This window comes from Larimichthys crocea, chromosome III (assembly GCF_000972845.2).
Source record: "Larimichthys crocea isolate SSNF chromosome III, L_crocea_2.0, whole genome shotgun sequence".
Taxonomy (NCBI): Eukaryota; Metazoa; Chordata; class Actinopteri; family Sciaenidae; genus Larimichthys; species Larimichthys crocea.
The window spans coordinates 15,911,834-15,932,600 of record NC_040013.1 but is presented as its reverse complement, the minus strand read 5'-3'; the positions used below and the strand labels follow the sequence as shown (position 1 = coordinate 15,932,600).

The window sequence follows — 20,767 nt, the reverse complement described above, 5'->3', positions numbered from 1 at the left end:
AGGTTTCGCTGGAGGAAAGTGAGAAAATCTGAGCCTGTCGTCATATTTATTCCTAACATGTGTGTGTCTTTTGACTATATGTGTGCGTGTGTGTTTCTTTTTGTGTCACTGGTCCCTCATCAGGCCCTTATTAACTACGTACACTAAGTGACCTTTGAGGAGGTGCTGATGGGTGTCTGTGGGACTCAGCCAAGTTTCTCCTCCATCTCTTTTTTTAACGTTCCCCCTTTTTTTTGTCTCTCTCCACTTTCCAGGTTCACTGACTTACTATATCTTGTTTTATGAAAGCTGCTCATCATTAATGTAATCTACTGCATGGGATCTGAAAGAGGGGGACAACACTTTCCAATTCCATGGAATTTGAATATCTAGCTCCGTGTTTATAGTGTTTGATCATTTGCAGAGAATTTGCTGGTTTTGAAGTCTCCCATAAAGGCAGTCCTATCCAACACGGTTGTACCGATTAACCCTGTCCCCTCCAGTCTGCTCATTCCACAGTCAGCGAGTGTGCACTATCTCCACAATCATCTGGAAATAAGTCATCACTCTACTGGCGTTCACGCTTCGAACAGTCTCCAGGAGTCTCCACATTTCGGGAAATCTGGGCGGAAGACAATAAACATTGTACAGTGTCACAATTGATCTGTGTTGCATTCGGGAGAACAAAGACACCGAAATCCTTTTGTTGCAGTGAATTAGTTATGTGTGCGTCAGGAGTGATTAAGCCCTGGATGGTTTTGATAAAGTTGGTCGGTTACATTGCAGCCTGCTGTGTGTCTGCGTCACCCTCTTACTCTTTAACATTAAATACTGGTGGTGTTGTAGCCCAGGCTTTGTGTAAAGCAGAAAGCCCAGTGAGGATCAGCAACATTTTGGCATTGCATAGAGCGTAATTAAGGTTTCTCCTCTTTTTTCCATTTTGAAAGGAAAAAATAAGGTGCAAGGCAAGCCATGTGCAATCCTGTATGTGCCCTCGTATTTGTGGAAAAAAACTTAGATTAAGCGCTTAAAGCTTGGCTCAGTTGAATTTTCCACTTAAAAATCAGAAATAGAACTTTAGTTATAGTAATAGTAAATTAAATTGTCTTTATTGTTCATTAGATTAATGTAGAGGGAATAGTGCAAATAAAGTTGGGACGTGTTTTTAATTTTATCTGTCTCAGATTGATGAATAGAAAATTAAAAAAAGGAATGTTTCCTTTTCTATCCATGCCATAGGTTGACAGGTTGATAGGTCTACTCTTTCCAAATAAACTATTAAGCATTACACAGACCCAGGAGGGGATCTAGCTCTGTTTATAATGAAATAAGAATGTGCTGATGTGTCTTTTCAACCAAGCAAACATTTTGTCGTGGTCATGAAGGCAGAAAAGGAGTGTGCACTTTATGGTTTAATCACACTGGTAAAGAAATGGCACATTTCAAAAGAATATTCTTTATAAAAATTTCAAATATATTTTATTCATTTACTTTTTTTGTAAAACAAAGATGTATTTCAGTAACAGAACTACTTACAGGTTAACTGATTAGAAAATATTGTCAAAGTTAAATTTTCATCCTTTATTGCTACTGCGACAGTGAATTCAGGTGCTATGTCTGTATGTATGATTTCTGCTTTCATACAATATATGTTTAACTGAAGCAAATTAAAAAAAATTAAGTACAAAAAAAAAAGAAACATTTGAAGAGTGATAGTGAAAAACAGCGAGTACCAGAGACTTATCAACCCAACATTGTTGGTTCTGTCCAGAGTCTCTTTCTCTCTCTTTCTTTCTCTTTTATTCTCCACTTGTTTTCAGGAAGATGCCTTCTCTGCCTTAACCTCCTTCCCTCTCCAATTGAAAAAGCAAAAAATATTCAAGTTTCCCTCTTTCAGGCCACAAAAAACGGTGCTGTACAAAGTCAGTGGAAGCATCATCCTCCAGTCCGTTAGTCTGTCTCGTTCCATCGGTTTTCTTTCCCAGCAGGGATAAAAGAAAAAAGCCCAGTTTTCTAATCATCTAGTATTCATCTGAATTACCTACTTTTTACATTATTAAAACATACAGTTAAATGGATCATCTACATTTCTCTGCTTTGATGTTGTTCCTGGGAGCTCTGTGCCAGTGTGTGCACTGGCCCATTGTACAGCCCACACACACTGTTAGCGTATCATCTCTCTCAGCTCTTTTTACACTGAAACAAACCCTGTCTGTCTATAATCGTTACATTGTCAAACATCTTTTCCCTCCAATAGTTGCCTCATATCTTTAGGTTCCCATTTATTAATGCTACTGTCTAATTGACAAAGTTGCTGTAAGATATCATACAAGTGATTGGTTCTACTATATCAGAAGAGGAAAGTAGAATTGTTAAAGAAGATTGTATTAACTTGCAGGGGAAAGATCAAAATGTTTGGTTTTCTTTGGAAAATAAAATCACTCTAATTCTTATAAAATGTGTGGTTTCTTTGGGGGTTTTATTAATCAGAATGGAGCTGCAGAGTGTGCAATGTTTAAAGCTGAGAAAATATAAGCTTGACCACCCTGCGACCCCTTGTAGTGGGCTGGTAACAGATTTTTGCAGGGATCTGGGGTTCAGGGATGGATTATTGAAACGAGAATTAGGATCTACATGGAACAGGGTGGAACGTGGGGGGCCATTGTGGACTCCGCAAACACCACAGTGAGTTGCGTCACTGGAAGACAGTGTGGTAGGTGGGACACTGATGGGACTTCATGTACTTGATGGCGTACTTGAGCTCCTTGCTCTTCTTGTCCCACTTGTGAATGGACATGAGCAGCAGTTGCTGGTCCACTTTGCGGCCCATGATGAGGAAGTTGGAGCCCAGGCTGTCCAGCTGGGAGCACGGGCAGTTGGCACCATTCTTGATGTACAGGGTCAATTTCTTCAGGTCCTTCTTCCTTAGCACACCCTGCTTCAACACTTTCTTTTTCTTTTGTGCTGCGATCAGCTTCCGGTCACCCTTCTCTTTCTTCACCTCCTTGATTTTCATCTTGAGGGCTGAGGAAGAAGAGAGGGTGAGATACTTTAACTCAGCTGAACTTTTATTCTATCAAACACAGACATTCACATCCAGAAGCTGTTTATGTGTCATTTTGAGCAGATGTGACATTTCTTCTTCCTGCCAGACCAGCACTGAGCTCTGTGCTCTGCCAAAGAAGCAGCTATTTTACACCTCTCCTGAGTATCATTATTTAACGTCTCCTGCAGCGTATAAAAACTGCATCCTGTGTGTGTGTATGTTTGTATGTCTGACCTGGGGAAAACCCATAAACGAGAAGGAGGACATGTTTTTGGAGTTAAAAGTCTTTTGAAGCTAATTCAAGTCAAGTCTTAAACTGCTAAGGGTGAGTCCAAGTCTTTAAAGGCAAATTGCAAGTCAAGATGCAAGTCTTTCACATATCTGAAGGATGACCATTAAATGACAAGTCATTTTCCTTTCACAACTGTATCGTTTTTACATAACTGAGACCAAGTCGTTTGAATGCAAAGGCCTAGTTGTGTGAGTATGCACAGTTTGTCTGGTGCTATCTTATTTTTTGGATTGTTATCAGGTCAAATAATGTCCTCAATTTTCGGACCTAGCTCTGTTTCAAGTCAAAATTGTAAGCGCACGGTTCTGATAATACAGTAACGTTCCAACATAGGACCACAATCACTTTGTCATAAGTATGTAATCAGTGTAATCAGTGTTTTTGTCTCATGCTCCTCCACTCTACTTTGTTCTTATAGTCCTGTATTTTTCAAACAAATAATACGGGACAGATAACCTTTTGTACACCGTTTTCTGTATATGTGGAGTTTGGTTACAGCCAACTCCAGTTTATCAGACTAATGAAGTACTGACTTGTGTTTCCCGCCGAGTCCCATGTTTATAAGTTCATATTTTAACATGTGAGAGATTAAAATTGAACTGCCAAGCATTTGAGAGAGGAATTCTCTGGGTGAACATTTTGACAGGTGAAATTAATCATGGGCTGGGTAAATGCGCAGGGGTCGGTATGAAGCATCGCTATGTACCCAAGCCTGTTGGAAGATCGCCATTTCACTTCTCGCCTGCTTGTCCATGGTTGCATAAACATCCCTCGGTACACTCTGATACGTATACACTACATGTGAAGTGATAGCATGTTCAAGAAGGAATGTGTTTGTTGAGTTGCCGCTCATCCACATCCTGATTCACTTGCTCCTTCACTGATGTGTTTATCTGCATTTGCCTACATGCCCGAGCATGCGAGTGTTTTTGTGAATGAATGCATTCATGTATGTGTGTGTTCAGTAAAGATAGGGAGGATAAAATAATTTCTCTCCCTGCGTCACTTTGAATTCCCACTCGTATTCAGTCATAAGTGAGGCAGCCGGGGCCCAGTGTGCAGCCTGGCTAGTGTCCATGTGACAAGCTGTGCCCACATCTTTATACAAACTCACTTTCTTTAAGAGCGAGCAGAGGTGGGCGTAGAGGTGTAGATGCAGATGGAAAGAGAAGGAGAGAGAAGTGTGCCGTCATTTTGAGAAGAAACAGATATTCAGCTCCCTTACTAACCAGGTGTCGGCTTCATGTCCGTACCTTGCCAGACTCACTTCCCTCCCCATTTCTTTTCTAGTCTTGTCATTTTTACGCTATGCTGCTGGATGGTACAACAAGGAATGTGGCGAGATCAGACATCAAAAGTAGACTGTAATAAAATACGAAGTGCAACATGCTCTGAGGGCGAACAGTGTCCAAAGATGAATAAGTAACAACATTCATGAGGCGTGAGATCAAGCCTTAATCAGTTATCGCCCTACAGAATAACACTGTGGAGTCATTCTTGCCTTGATCTCCAAATCCGTACATCATGGTTATCTCGGCTGCTCTGCTCATCCTTGTGTCTCATCCAGTCACATACATTAATAACCAGTGAAATGTGTATGTATAGCTGGCTATCTGCTTTCACATGTAATCATGTTTCATTCTAATGAACAAAAAGAATCTCTGCGCTGCTTTCTGATCCCTGAAACGCTCTCATGCTGTAAGATTGAGACATGTAATCCTGAAATGAATCAAATAAATATCTGTGAACATCATGATTACTTATGGGGATGAGCCAATGATTTAGCTGCAGTGTGTGCAAAGACATATTCTGTTGGATGTGATGTCTTGGGTGTTTGTGATTTATAATGGGTCATGTTCTGTATATTCAGGTCACTTTGTAGGTGTGGGCAGTTTCCTAAAGTTAGATTACGAAACTTGGTCTCTTTTAAACAATATGCTTCAGTGTAGAAATGTGATTTTCAGCACCAGTCTGGCCACATTTCATTTTCAGTTACACAATTCTCACAAATCTGTTCAGAAATGTAAACTATAAATCTTTCAGGAGTCTCTCAAGGTTATGAGTTTTTTTGATCGACATTTCTAGTTCAGTGCTCAGAACCTTATGACCAGTGAAAGACAGCAGTATATCATTAACTGACTGGGGCAAGAGTCCATGCAAGCAGAAATTCAGCTGCTGTGAAGTATGATGGGCCAAAAGGCTCAATGAGCAGAAATAATGGAATAATTATGTCCTGGCTTTGTGTGCAGGTCATTACTGTGGTGAAACTGAAAATATTGGGAAGTAGACAGTTGAGAAAATAGTGTTGCATGGACACCGGGGACTGAAAGTTGTTAAATTAATTTATCAAAAGAGAAGAAAGGGATTGTGCTAGCAGAGGGAATAGTGCAAAATGAATATGCTTTTTTATGTCTGTGTTCATTTTGACCATTTTCTATGAAGACTTTCAAACATAACAGAACATATGTTCTTTACGGAAGAGAAAGAAGTTAAAAACTGAAACAATAAAGATGTAAAACCTGATTATTTTTCATGTTGATCAACAAAGTGACTGAACTGAAAGTAAAAACCAACCCGAGTGCAAAATATAGTTAGCTGATGTTCATGTCCGTGGCAGACTTTTTACATTGATAAAATCTTCTTGATCAGACTGTGTGTTGAGAGTTATTTCGCAGGAGCCTTGTTACTATAATGCAATATTATTAGAATACCTGTGGTAGACATGTAACATATACTGCTGCTTTTAATGTAACGTGGTCAAATTTAAAACCAAAACAAATTTTCTAAAATATTCATGATGGCAATAATAGTGCCTTTAATCAAATTCTTTCATTTTGTACTTTCTTCATTCTATTATTACTTTATAAAACATTCATGTAACTCATAATGAAGTCTGTGGTGGAATGCTTTGCTTACACAGTTGCACTTTGTAGCTCTGTACCCACAAACTGATTTATTCACGTTAAACAGGCTGTAGATTATCCACACAGGGGCGCAGTAATTTCCAGATCAGTTTCACACAAGCTAACCTGCTGCTTCCAGGAAAGAAAAGTTTCAGTGGTAGTTTAGCCAGTGTCAGTGTCGCCACCTTCAAACAATAAATGCAATATCTGCTGCAGTTTTGACTTTTGTGCCACCTTCGGCCAATAAACAGCTCTGTTATACATTGAAGTGCCCCTGCTCACCTGTACTTTATGTGTCTATGTGCAGGTCTCTCTTTTTATAAATTGCTGGTACTTACCGAAGTCACTTGCGCAGTAATGCTCCATAATGTTGTCTGCTTTCAGCTCATTGTCACATGGAGGGCACACCTTCGACACTGAGGGGGACAGAAAATAATTTCTCATTAACAACTTCACCTTTCATATCCTATTATGGTCAGATTAGCTGAAATCTAACAGCTGAGTTGAGGTAACTGTTTGTCAAGTGCAGTGAGCAAAACCAAAGGCATGTCAGTATGAAATCGTTAAGCCCTGAGCACTTTTCAGGCACTTATTTGCGGCCCCCCTCCTCTTGTCAGAGACTATTTGCTGCGGTGCGAATATACAGTCCAGCAGGCTGACTGATGTTTGCCCTGCAATTACACTGGACAAAATGTTTTTATTCTGGCCCTTGTATATTTTGGTGGTGCGGGCGTGGTCTTGGCTGTGCAGAAAGGTAAACGCTGCAGCAGGAGCAGCTGAACATGGTGAAAAGTGATTCAGTATACAGACACAGCCAGCCAGCACTTAGGCCACACAGCAACCACACATTGTGAAACAGCGAGGGGAAACCAAAGCAACAAGTTCAGTTTATTTTTAACCCAAAATTTATGGTCATGCCTGCTTTGCTCAAAGCTTGTTTAGCCTCGCTAACTTTGATTTGGGAGTTAGTGATTATTGTTACTGTGTACCCACACAGAGGAGGATCAACATGACAGGAAATACAGGCCTTACGTGAAGTCTTTTTTTTTTATTTGTTTGCTGAAAAGTCTTGTTTGTTTTTACACTTTTACACTTACAGTATGTGTACAGCATAAAACTGACAACATATACTTGGAAATATGATGAATTGTCATGACATTTTGACTTAAATATTCACCCATGCCACGTACAAAACTCGCTTTCAAAGCCCTCAAACTGTTCGTTCTCAGACACACAAACATGCTTCATGATCCCATTCAATTTTCTCCAAAGGCTCTTCAATATAAAACTTTATTATGACAATCACTACATAAACTCCATGTAATCCCAGTGGCTGGTTAGAGCTGCACATGTCTAATATCAGGCAATATATCCACAAAACAGAGCCTTGTGTCAAACGAGAGAACGGGTATAATATTAGAAAGGGTCAGGGAGAGAAGGATGTGGTATAGAAGTCTTCCCCACACCACACACCTACAGGGCAGAGAAATATCATGAGAGAAAACTTGTGTGGAGAGACAACAGCACTGACCTGCTGCTGAGTAAGCAGCCTTTTTCAGGACGACTGCTTATAGGGGAGCTAAATTTTTCTGTCACTCACCCACCGCAATATCCAAAATATGTTTGGATCTCTTGCCCCCAAAAACTTGCTGTTCTCTCTCTTTTCCTGTGAGTCTCACACTTAGAAACACATGCTCACGCAAACACACACAGGATTATCCTACTGTGGTCCAGCCCTGGCCCCTGGGTTAAAAGTCAGGGTTCAGAGGTTATCACCCCAGCCCGAACCTCAGCGTCTGGGCAGATAATGAGATGGGTCAAAGTTTAGCATGCTTCACTGCTCAGGTCGTGGGGAGGTGAACCCCCTTAACTACCACCGAGCGTATATATGGGTGTATGCCCTCGTTATGTGTGTATGTCAGAGAGAGTTGAACCATGTTCTCGAAGAGTAGCTGCCAGTTTTTCCTCCTGTGAGGGTTCCCATGCTTTCACAGGCGGGAGACCTGCGAGGCCTACAGGGGTCAGGCCTCTAATTGTCTGGTGCTGACATGAAGACTGAGACAAGAGCACGGAAACATGCTCACACACACACACACACACACACACACAGATCAACAGATGCCAAAACTCTGGATTTGTCTTTTTTGAATGATTCCCTTGAAGCTGTTACGTCTTATTCAGACTCCACAGTAATTCATTCTGGTTTCACAGGGGTGGTACAGTATGTTGGCAGGGAGCCCATTTGCGTGGATGCCAGAGCATGTGTCAGGAGAAAGCAGTCCCTCCATGAAACTTAGTTGAGCTTGGACCGAAAACCACCATTTGGATGCCGCTGAGAAATCAATTAAGCGACGACTGCCCTCATCACAGTCTGGTCTCTGTCGGGGGATCACTGTCATGTTCTGATGGGAATCACTGCTGCGTGCCTTGGTGTGTTTTTTTTCCCCTCCTGGACACATTTCTACTCAGCAAATATTTTGACATTAGGTCATTAATGTATTTTGCCATCATCTCAAAGAAGGTTAGGAATTATTATTTTTTTACCACGCCATGTGATTAAATTGTGAGAATAATGTTCTTGCTTTGGTTGACTTTGGACTTGACTACGTCTTGTGTGCTGCTTTTTGTCATTTGCACACAGAGTGATTACATGAACTTTAATGTTGACAGAGACAAATGTTGCAATATTGTCTCTCGGAGCTGTTTTTGCAGAAGATGAAGAGGTTTGGAGTTGATGATTGAGGATAAGATGAAAAGGATGATGGGAGCAGGGTGAGCAGGGAGGTGGTCTGTTGGAAAGCCCAGCTGTTAATCTTCAAAAAGCAAGCCAGAGTGGAAATGACGTGCGGCAGGAGTCCAGTAAATTAACTGCACAACTTCACTTAGTCATAGCTCTGAGGTTAATATCACTTTCTCCGTCCTAGTCTCTCTCCCTGGCTGTATCTTTTGTCTTACCCCCCTCTTTCACCCTTCTCCTCACTTTAACATAACCTGTTTTTCCATCAGTTCTTTTATTTTAACAAATTTGAGAGGCTAATGCAACAGAAATCCCTCAGGAAAATCAAACTTAAAGTTGCTTGGAAGCACTTCTGATGTCATTAATAAAGAAAAAAATATATTGGAAATAGTAGGCCCATAAAGAAATGACATTGTGGAACGTTGCCTCTAAAATATTTAACCGCTGTAAGCTTCAAAAACACAACGATGAAATCATCATCAATATTTTGTTGTAATTAGTTGGTGCAGTAGGAAATCGCTGTGTTCATTTATTTAATTTTATCTAAATTATAGTCATTTTCTAACTGTCAAACAGAGCAGTAACGCCTTACCCAATCACAGTTTATTCCTGAAAGACTCCATTTGTCATTACATGACAGTCAAGAATCCCTCTCAGTTACTTCAAACGTTTTGTTGAAAACACAAACACTGTAAATCACATTTTATGTTTTCAACATTTCACATATTTGCTCATAATCAATTTTACAGTTGGCTGAAATCTCAAAAATGTTCCATATATCTGCTCACTATCTCTGTCTCTTCTCTCTCTTGCAAACACATATCTTCACACAAAAGATAACCAGATCTAACGATATCGTCATCCGATCCCTTGACACATCTTCCACCTCATCCCCTGCAGCCTGAGCATCACAGCGACTTTAATGGGAAGAACTTTCCATTTAAAGTATGTGCAGGTCACTATCTCATGCCTCATTTGGGCCCTTTAAGTTACGAGCAGCGACACTTATTATAAAACGGTACTGTGCCGGAGATGAAATGCAGCGTGTGATTTATGTCGGAAGGCCTAACATCTGTTTTAATGCGGCATGCAGACAGACAGAGGAGGACTTAAATACGGCCCACAGGCAGCCTCGGGGCCCCTAAAACACAGCACGCTCCTTGCATCTGTAGGAATCCTATACAGAAGAGAAAATACATTCTCAAAAGGCTGAGGCAGTCTTCCATGCACAGAGCATTGGATCACATTTTCCCTTTCATATAGCAGCCAGGGCCACATGAGTAGCACCCATTGTGCTGCTGGGGACCTGACAGTGCTGCCTGTCTCCTTTAGCACAGTTGTAACTTACACTAGCCGCATCAATGAGTACGGCGAGGACAGACAATATCTTTCACACCATGCAATTTCAACGACTTTCACAGGACAACGTGCATATTGTCTTGGAAGAACATTTACTGTGGAAACATGCAATTTGAGTTATGGAGTTTACCCCATGCACCTAAACAGACAGCGCAGAATCCTACCTCCACTTGGAATACCTGATTGATTTGCTGATGCTGACAGTAGCTAAAGGTAGCATCATTAAAAAAAAAAAAAGGTGGAGTTGATGGGTGGAATTAACTGTGCTCTGTCTGACAGCCTGAGCTCAGCTGGCCTTTTTTGCTCCCTGGATGCCTTGGCTCTCTTTTGTCAGCAGTCTGCTTGTCTTCCCTGGTATAATATCTACAGACTTGTGTTTCACATAATCACACCCCATGGGCCCCTGTTACACACACGCATACATACTCACAGACACAAATGCCAACACATGCCAAAAATCATCCACACACACACACACGGACACACACACAACCTGAGCTCAGGTGGTAGTGGTGTTCCTCTCAGTTTTGGCTATGACAGAGAGGTGGAAAGTGAATCTAACTCTGTACTGTTAGTTTCCACAGGAGCCCTCGAACCGTGCTATATCATGTAATTGCAGAATAGCTCAGATAGCATCGGGGCCTCCCGGACAGGGAGAGCAGCACTTAATTCCTGTGATTGATCCAACTCCACAAGATTCACCTGGATTACCATGAGAGTCCTCATATGATCTTGTGTGTGAAGAGGATCCTTCGTGTTCTTTGACAAGGAGGATTCCCGGGGAACTCAGCTCTAAGACTTCTTAGCTGAAAAAGTTTTTCTTTTTATTATTTCTGGCGGTGTGTGTGCGTGTGTACTGTATGTGTGTGGTTTAGAGCCAAAAGCTTGTCCTTAGGATGGCCTCATCGGCACATCTGAGAATCTCTGGTTCTCAACAAAATGTCAGTGACTGAGCCTTCGGGCTACAAGTGATATGGGTTCACTCTCAGTTTTAAAAAGACACACACACGCACACGCACACACACACACACACACACACACACACACGTAAGTACAAGCACACACTCAAATTTGATTGTTAAACTACTAAACTCACTGAGCAATATTAATTTTTATTTATTTATTCCATAAACATTTAATAACTGACCGCGCCTCTGATCATTATTTTATTAGATGGGCTCAACAAACAGTTGCCTGTTTGAAGAGGCGACAGACGAAGTTTAAGCTTCCTCCTTCTCAGAGAGCATGTAAAAGAGTGAGTTATGGCTCTGCAAAGCCAAGATGTCACATAGTTGATACCAGTCCTACAAAAACAGAACAGCCATTTTCCCTGATGGAATAAGTCGGCTCTGCATGAATTCACCAGGGAATCATTTCCCACTTTTAAAAAATCCGAGTAGATAATTAGATACCAGCGTGCTGTGAACTTTATTGATAAAAAGCAATGATATGTCACACGACTTGACTGACAGGACTAAAATGATGTTGGCTTTCATTTTTAGTGCCTTAGTAAATCAGCGTGATATATCAAAGAACAACACAAGTTAAGGAAAACACATTTACTACATACATCAAATCAAATAATAACTTGCAGGAACATTTCACCCTGAGTAGATAAGAAATGGCAATAAACGGTTAAAGGCAAGAAGTGGAATAATGAGAATAATAAAGCGTTGGTCTTCAGGTCTTTATTGAAAGCAGAGAGCCAGACACTTTTTTATGCTGCAGGAAGCGGCTTTTTTCCTATTCTATGCACTGTCTGCCTCTCTTTACTCTCCCGCTTCCCTCTCCTTTCACTCCTCTCTATTCGGCTCTCTCAGACAATCAGACTTCAGCCAGTCCCATTCTCTGCTTGCCTCTCTTGTCCTGTCATGTCGACTAATTAGTGGGGAGCTCAGTAATTGGCCTTCTAGCTAATTGGCCTGGTGGCTGCCAGACCCAAACAAAGGCCTAGCAGGCTGGGACACAGTGGGGACTGTCCCCCTCCACTGTCTAAAGACTCTCATCAACTCCCTCGCTCCCCCTCTCAGCACTGACTGCTTTTGTAAAAAGGCTGCTCAAGTAGTCGTGGTGCATACACACACACTGATGCACACACACACACACACACACACACACACACACACACACACACCTATTTCTCTCTATTTAGTTCCCACTCGTCCTCTCAGAGCTCACTATTGGCCAATCTGTCTGTTCTCTTACTCATTGCAAGCAATATTTCCATTTTTTTTTTGTGTGAATCAGATCTTTCTCAGAAACCTCAGAGTTGTAAATTTCCTTTATTATTTCCTCCATCTTGGGTTTATTTCTTCCTTTACTGACACTCTGCAGACCAACCTGTGAGCTGCATGCATGACAGCTCGGAGTCAGACATTCTCCAGTCACTCAGTAGATTGACTGATTAGCTGTTGATGGATGTCTGCTGATAAAGGTGTGTGTCTGTATGCATGTGTGTGTGTGTCACCTTTTCAGTTAAGATGCATTTAACATAACAGCCCATTAATCTTAACTCAGTGAGTGATCTGGCCGCCGGAGTCTCTCAGTCTCCTGTCTGTCTGTCTCTCTCAGTCTGTCTCTGTCCCTCCCTGAGGCGTATGTAGATGGCAGAGACCTGTCCTCAACTGTCCACTTAGTCCACAACTTTGCCCCCGTAGCCTTTCTCTGCTTTTCTCTCTCTCACTGACCTCCTCTGGATATTCTCTCAATTAAACTTTCATCTGTCATCGCTGTGCGGGGAAACCATATGAGCCTCACAGCCGTTTTCAGGTTTTCACTGTTTCTGGCACAGCATTCTCTTGAACGTTCATCTGTCTTAGTAATGTTGTTACTTCAATTAATCAAAGTCCTCACATTTCCAGAGACACACTATATTTCCTCAGTTTGACTTACCTTCAATAGTGTTTTAGTTTTGCATTCATGTCTGCACAACACGACTCACAGTATAACAATAATTTGAATTGTTATGATAGTTTAAACCAATTTAGGATACTTGCTAATATGTATATTGATATTGCTTACTAAAATGCATGTTATACCTTCATCATTAACCACTAGATCTTTTACAATATAAACCATGTTGAACAGAATATTAACTTATATTAGCTTTTCAATGTTTTTCTCCAGATTTATTTAACTTTACAACTTTATTGTGATTTGGTTACTGAGATTGTCACTTGACTTTTTTATATTATTAACAGTGAAATTAGAGTCATGTTTATATGTTGTACAGAAAACACATTTTACTTTCTTCTGTAAAAGCCATAATTCAAACTTTTGACCAGTTACTTCATTAGGAGCCACACTAAAATAAAAGTAATCTACACTTTTAACGTGTTTGTGAGACTAGATGGTGTCCTGTGTGTGCTTGAATGAGGGTGTGTGTTGGAGTGGGTATAGTTGCACATAGCTTGCTTACCTGGTGGCTGGGTCGCATGGTTCCCAGTGAACTGCATGGGGATGCAGAGGTCGTTATCAATGGGAAACTTATCGCAGGTCAGCATCTCTGGCCAGGGGAAGCCGTAGGTCTCCATCACGGGAGCACAGCTGTCCCTCACGGCCTCACACAGCGAGCGGCAGGGATAGATGGGCCTGTCCAGGCACACTGGTGCAAACAGCGAGCACAGGAACACCTGGGTATCAGCATGGCACCGTTTGGCCAGGAGGGGCACCCAGCTGCCCGCCTGCTGCTTGACTTCTGGCATGGTCTCGTGATCCAGTAGGTTGGGCAGCCTCATCTTCTTGTAGCCCACATTGTGGCACAGGCGCAGGTCAGCTGGTATGTCCACACACTGGGGCTGCTTGGTGTAGAAGCGGCCATTGTGGAAGTTGTCTGACTGCCAGCTGTAGTAGTCGTACTCATCTGCAGCCGAGACGGTGAGAAGGAGGAGGAAGAGAGAGAAGAGCGACAGGCCCAGTGCCAAGCTGAAGGAGCCCTGGGTTAATGCCCACCTGGGGCTCTTTTGTCCGTGTGCCATGCCTCTCTGAGCTCGAAACAACAATTCAAGAAGGTTGTATCCAAAGTCTCCAAAGTAAGTCAGAGAAGACAAAATGCAGAGAGAAGAGAGAGAAACAAGTGGGCAGGCGTACAAGCTGTAATCCCTTTTTGTGTCCTGAGTATAGACGCGGTGGATTGAAAACAAAAGTGTTTAATTCCCTTCTTCCCTGGAGAGTCAGCCCTCTAAGCTCCCTGAATCACCTCCCTGTGTGTGTGTGTGTGTGAGCCTCAGGTAGTGGAGTGGGGAGGCAGCAGTCAAGGAAGGGTGAGCACACAAGCAGGGCTGCTTATTTTCTAACTTTCCCTGTTTCACAATTTCTCACTCTCCTTCCCTCTCCCTCTCTTAGCACTGTCTCCCTCCCCTGCTCTCTGTCTATCAGTTTGTAGCTGTAATGAGGAGTACCTAAGGTTTTAAGAGGCAGTGGTGGTTGCTCTCAGTGGCTGCCTGCCCCCTAGCAGGCTCCCAGACCACTCACCTTCTTACTGGCGTCCCCTGCACTCACTCACAACAGTCTGAGCCAATCATAACCCTGGGGGCAGGATCCCACTTGCCTTCAGACACTCCTCCTTCCTCTTATCCTCCACAAAACCCCTCCTCTACAACAAGTTAAAGAAAGAGAGAGAGAGAGAGAGAGAGAGAGAGAGAGAGAGAGAGAAAGAGAGAGAGAGGGGGAGAACAAACTATGGCAAGTTTCTCCAGCTGTATTTTTAAATTCATCTCTCTAATATGAACAAGACTCTTTGGTTAGAAACATCCACAAACACAAACAGAGAGACATCATCACCCTCTTTGTCATGCTGTTTTTGTCATTTAAAGACTTTCTATCCCTCTTACATTTACTCATGGGGGGGCTTCAAGAAGCTCACTGCACATTGCTCCACACATAACAAATGATGTCTGCTTGCCATTCAAGCCTTCTCACTTCATTAGTTTAAAACAGTCTGACAGAACGAGGCTTCGGCTGGCATCAACAGTTAGGAAACTTACTCAAACACACACACATGAACAAGCACACATGTAAATGCAGGAGAAAGAAGAAAGTGAATGAATTGGGTGGGAAATGCAGAGGGTGGGTTGTGCAGCTTACAGGTGGTTAGGTGGTTTTACCCGCACTATGGGAGTTATGCAAATGTGTATGTTGGCGGTGAAAAGAGGCACGCTGCCCCTCTGTCTCTTTCTATCAGTGCCACCGACACAGTGAGGTCTTGCGCCTTGGCAGCAAATTCACTAGAGGGGTCAGATTCGGATTCAAAAGGCTGTAGCATTGTGAGCAGGATGCGGGGTCGGTGGCTCACAGGGAGTGTGTTCTTGCATCTTGCGTTTGATCTACGTCACGCATTAATGCTCGTCCTCATGTGAATGGTCTCTAAATGCAGGTTCACGCAAAGACAGCTATATTGTTTGTAAGCCGGTGCAAGCTGACATTTTATCACGATGTAGCAGGATTGTCGGGACACAATCTGCGGCCGGATACTAAGACGAAGTAAAAAGACATGTGATTTTTTTGTATGATTATTATTATTATCTGTATGTGGCAGTACAAACAAGAAGACTAGGAAAGCGTGTGTGTGTGTGTGTGTGTTTTGCAAACAGTTGGAGGTGTACTTGGATGAGAATCAGGGACAGTATTGTTCTTCGCCTGTAGTGTGGAAGATAAAATTCCAGAAACAGCAGTCGGTCCATAAAATCTAATTCAATAAGATGAAATCAAATAGATAGAAATGTGGTTCAATATCAGGAGAGCAGGGACACCAATAAAACTCCATATTATCCAAGCACTTGTATAGTTTTATAGTACCTTGACCACAATTTCACTTATTTCCATAGCCAGAGGGTTATAAATAAGATTACTGCAGCATCTAATCATTTTTTACTTGAGATTGAAGTTGAACAAGTTTCAGGCTTATCGTCCAGAGCTACAGTTCAAATCCCTCTTGACGTATTGGTGCACGCAGACACTGCAGAGTGATTTTTCTGGGAATCGAACGCTGCTAGTAAAGCAAACAAGCTCAATCTTTTCTTAGAGAAGTTTTCGTAACCTGTGATGTGGAAAGATGAGATGGCGGGGAGCTGAAATCACCCCTGAAATCCCCATCGTTATTCAAAGCATCGTTGAGTGGATATAAAGCGCTGCTTTGGTTTTATGCATTTATTGCCAAGGCTAATTGACCATATTTCCTCACCTCTTGTCTTCCATCACTCTCCTCCTGCTTTCATTCTCTAAAGTGTTTTGTTATTCACAGATAGTAACAAGCTCTACTAACCTTTGCACCGCAGCTAATCAATATTACTCACAGCTAATAACCTGTGGACCTTACACTCTCATGAAGAGGCGGTGAGATTGCCGGCGAGATCGCGGTGACGTATCTTGTATACATGTTAGTGTGGTGGTGACCTATTTCAAGACTGCTAGCATTTCCTCTTGATACAGGCACAGTGTACTGCCTTCAAGTCTGTAACAAAAGTGTCTTTCATGGTAATCAATCAACAATGGTTGTCTCCTCTTGTTCTCCTTCCCCTAACTGGCCCCTGTGGCCACCAGCCAATCAATTCCACTCTTCAGTTTCCAGCCCTCTGATTGGACAAGGGCTGTAAGATTAGGTCCAGTCTGTATTGTTGGGCCTAAAGGTTTAGCATGGTTTGAAAAGAGTGTCTCAGCAATTGTATGAGTGAGTGTGTGTGTGTGTGTGTTTAGAGATGGTGGTGGTGGTGGTGGTGTGTGTGTGTGTGTGTGTATGTGTGTGTGTGTGTGTGTGTGTGCGCGTGTGTGCGTGTGCGTGTGTCTGGGATATTCTAAAGAGGAAAGCCCGGGGTGGGTGAGGTGGCCCACCGCCCAGATATGCCCTCCAAGCAGAGTCTGAATTCCAAACCACACAAGAAGATGGAGGGGATGATGTGAAAGACAACAGACACATCCGCATGTTGTCTTTCTCTGACTCAACCTGAACACAAACTGCAGAAAGTACAGCTGATATAACTTCAGTTTGTCAGAGTAAAAGCTTAACAGCTTACTGAACGCTTCTTAGATACTGTATACTGCAGTGCAGCTGGGGTTTTTTTTTTTTCAAGGAATTCCTTCACATTTCAAAAATAAAATTTTCAAGAAAGCTCACAGATTCAAAACAGATGCAAAGTTATGTAACTACAGTCTCCAACAAGAACATGTATCAGGAGACTATACAGAGGATTTAGCCATGCAGGTTTCCTCCAAGAGTAAACCCTCACCTCTTCACCGCACACACTCACAGACACCTCCCAGCCTTGCAACGCAACAATAGGGATTAGCTTGCACAACTGTCAAAACGGGTGTGAAACACACAGACCAGTGTCTCCCACAAATAGTTTTTCCTTCTTTCTCTCTTTATCTCTCTCAGTCTCTCTGTCTCTCTCTCTCACACACACACACACACACACTGAGACTGTAACGGCAAACTGTGGTAGAGGCATAACCGCTGAAGAAGCCACTGCAATAATACCACAAGAGGAATTATTTGAGCATTTTAATTAGTCTAGTCATTTTTCTCACCATGCAAAAGCAACAGTTTTATAGTCGTAAAGTGGCTTCTCAGTTCACAGTGTAGATTATACCTGTCACTGTGCTCCATTAAAGGATCATCAGTTCAGGATAAATGCAGCAGTTTGATTATATTTCCCTTTTAATCTTTATCTTGAAAACTGCTTAAACCGAGGAATGAGAATGAGCTGTATTAGATGTAAAGTCTATGATTTGAAAATCAGCATGAGCAATTAAGGCGTGTTGGGTAATCTGCCTCCTTATCCTGCTTGTTTGCAAATAGCAGGGTTAGTCAGTCCACAGACACACAAACAAACAGAGATTTAGCTCTCCAAGAATGTCACAGACTGGCAACTTGAATGAAACTTGAAATGGATAGCTTGTTGTACAATATGACTGATTTCTGCCTCAGTTCGCCTCTGTTCACCGAGCTGTAGGCCAGGAATGACTTCGTCACGGGGGACTGTTGCACGTAGTTGCTGAAATGTGATGAAATTATGTTGGAAGACTTTAGCACCACACAGTCACATAGTGTTATGCCCATAGATGTCTGTCACGCTGGGCAGTGGTGAGGAGATATGCTGACAAGTGTTTGCTCTCTTCTGTCTTTGGCCCTCTTGTGCACAAATTCACTATCAGCCAAAGTAGCCAAAGTATTTATTTTTTTCTTTTGATAATTTTCACTTGTTTCTTGTTCCAGTTGCAGCATCGGATGCTTTTTCTTTAGCCATCAGGGCTCACACACGGGGTCAGAAGGTACATTCAGTCACACAAACAGACAATGTGACAGTCCTCCATCTGCCGGCTCACCACACACACTCAGACACACACACACACACACGCACACACACCTCCCTTCACTGTCAACTTAAACCCTTACAACTGGCTTCAGCTTCCCCCAATCGGAGTCTTTGTAAAGACGCTTTGACCAGATCACCGTCATGGAACCCAATGTAAAGAGACAGAGAGGAGAAAGGGATACCAAAACTGGGGTGGAGGGCTTTTTGTGTGTGTGTGTGTGTGTGTGTGTGTGTGTGTGTGTGTGTGTGTGTGTGTGTGTGTGTGAGTGTGTGTGTGTGGCCACCAGCTAGTCGGCTTCCAGTAAAAGTGATGGGAGACCTCTGAATCTTGTGACACACATATATGCATATAAACACAAGAAGCAGCCACCTCCAACAGACTGTTATTGTAATGCGGCCGGAGATGATGGCTCTTGTCAGCATTTTGAGTAAAACTTCCTACCACAGTGTTAGAATTCACACAATCGGTACATGTGTGTAAGTGTGAGCATGCTTGCATATCCAGTCCGATATCTCTAACATGGAAAAAAAAATGTGTTTCCTCCAACTGTGGTATGTGCAGTAAGTGTCAGCTCCAGTCTACGTCAGTCAGCTTATTTCAGGCAGTACATTTCAAATGCATGATGTTTGTCCACGTGTCGCACACGGTACTTAACTGCGTAGTCAGCTAGTATGACAGGAAGCCAGACAGGACAGGAGAACTGGAGAGGAGGTGAAAAAGGTGACGAGAGCTCTCTTCACCTTTTTCACCTCCTCTGGCCACAAGAATTTCTTCACAAAGCAGTCGTGGCACATTTATCGAACTTTGTTTGTCAGAAATCAAAAACTTTTATTGACTGAGCTCACTAACTTCATTACAAGCTGGACAAAGTTAAGAGTAACCTCTGTTTTTACCACTTGATTGATATATTTTTTAAGAAAATAGGACGGGATCACTTCAAAGTAGAGTTTTTTTTTATTAGTTTTGAAGATTCAACAGAGGTTTAGCAAAGTGCCAGGCAGTGAAACAAAAAAATTAAATGCTCAAACAAACCACGGGTCCGACTGAGTACCAGCAATTCCAGCTACACTCACATAATCGGATATGTAGAATAAATAAATAAATAAATGCAGGGCTTTTTGAAACGTTGATTTATTTAAATAAAGGATGTTGCATCTTTTTGAAGCTCACCAGATTCCTCTTTGACCCCTCCATTTGACTCACAACCTGTATGTGAGCTAGTGTATAGCCGAGTATTTTAGTAGAGCTGTTATATTGAGTCTTTGGTGTTGTTCCAAGTGTTACTGTTCGTAATGTGAACCCAACTGTGAGCAAGTTGTGGGTTAAGGCTGTTACTCCAAGATCTGCTGTGATTTATGAACTGTGGGCTTCATTGTTAAGCACTTTCCTGTCACTTGATCTGTTTGCTGCTTATGTGTGTGTGTGCGTGAGAGTGTGTGAGTTTATCGATCCATCTGCTCGTCTTTCAACGTGCAATCCCAAATATGTCAGTGAGGACAGTGAGAACCCATTTTTTCTCTTCACACTATCTCTTCATCTTCTTGTTTATGTGTGTGATGTGCATGTGTGCGTCCACATGCCCTCTCCACTCGTCTCTCTGTAATGGCCGGGGTCATCAGTTAAGGATCATACCTCACCTCTGTTGAGAAATAGAGAGATAGGAGTTTCAACAAACAGGGAAGGATTTCCCATATCTCAGTGAAAGATCACTTGATAACATTTTTGGCTGACGAGAGAAAAGGTCTTGGCATTTATGTCAGCCTTCAGCAGTCATTATTTTAAAAATTTAACTTCCCACTCGCTGGCTTACTGAAAGCCAAACACTCTTTCACAGTTTTGGAAAATAGATTTGCAGAGATTTATAGTCCCTTCTCTTCACCTAGAGCCCTTGACACACAGCACACAGCAATGTGAGCTATAGCAGTTCAGAGACAGCATATACTGTAAATGCATCTGATATAACAAAGCTGATGGTCAAAATGAGTTTCATGTGGTTTTACAATGCTGGCTCAAATAAGACTCCAGCATCACTTAAATGTCATGTTGGAAATTGTCTGATACATTATCCAGACCAGTGACATTGTGTAACTGCACATTTCTACTTTCTTCCTGCACTGGTTTAGGAGTAATTTATTATT

General features: G+C 42.2%; 1 protein-coding gene across 1 annotated transcript; it reads right to left on the bottom strand.

Annotated features, from left to right (window-relative positions):
* Positions 1–1,432: 1,432 nt before the first annotated feature.
* Positions 1,433–14,798, bottom strand: sfrp5 (secreted frizzled-related protein 5). The gene is made up of 3 exons (XM_010744672.3): positions 13,735–14,798; positions 6,559–6,636; positions 1,433–3,003 (listed from the first exon to the last, which is right to left on the bottom strand). Exons 1-3 carry the CDS (start codon positions 14,291–14,293, stop codon positions 2,675–2,677), a joined length of 966 nt encoding a protein of 321 aa, XP_010742974.1. The 5' UTR covers positions 14,294–14,798; the 3' UTR covers positions 1,433–2,674.
* Positions 14,799–20,767: the final 5,969 nt, after the last annotated feature.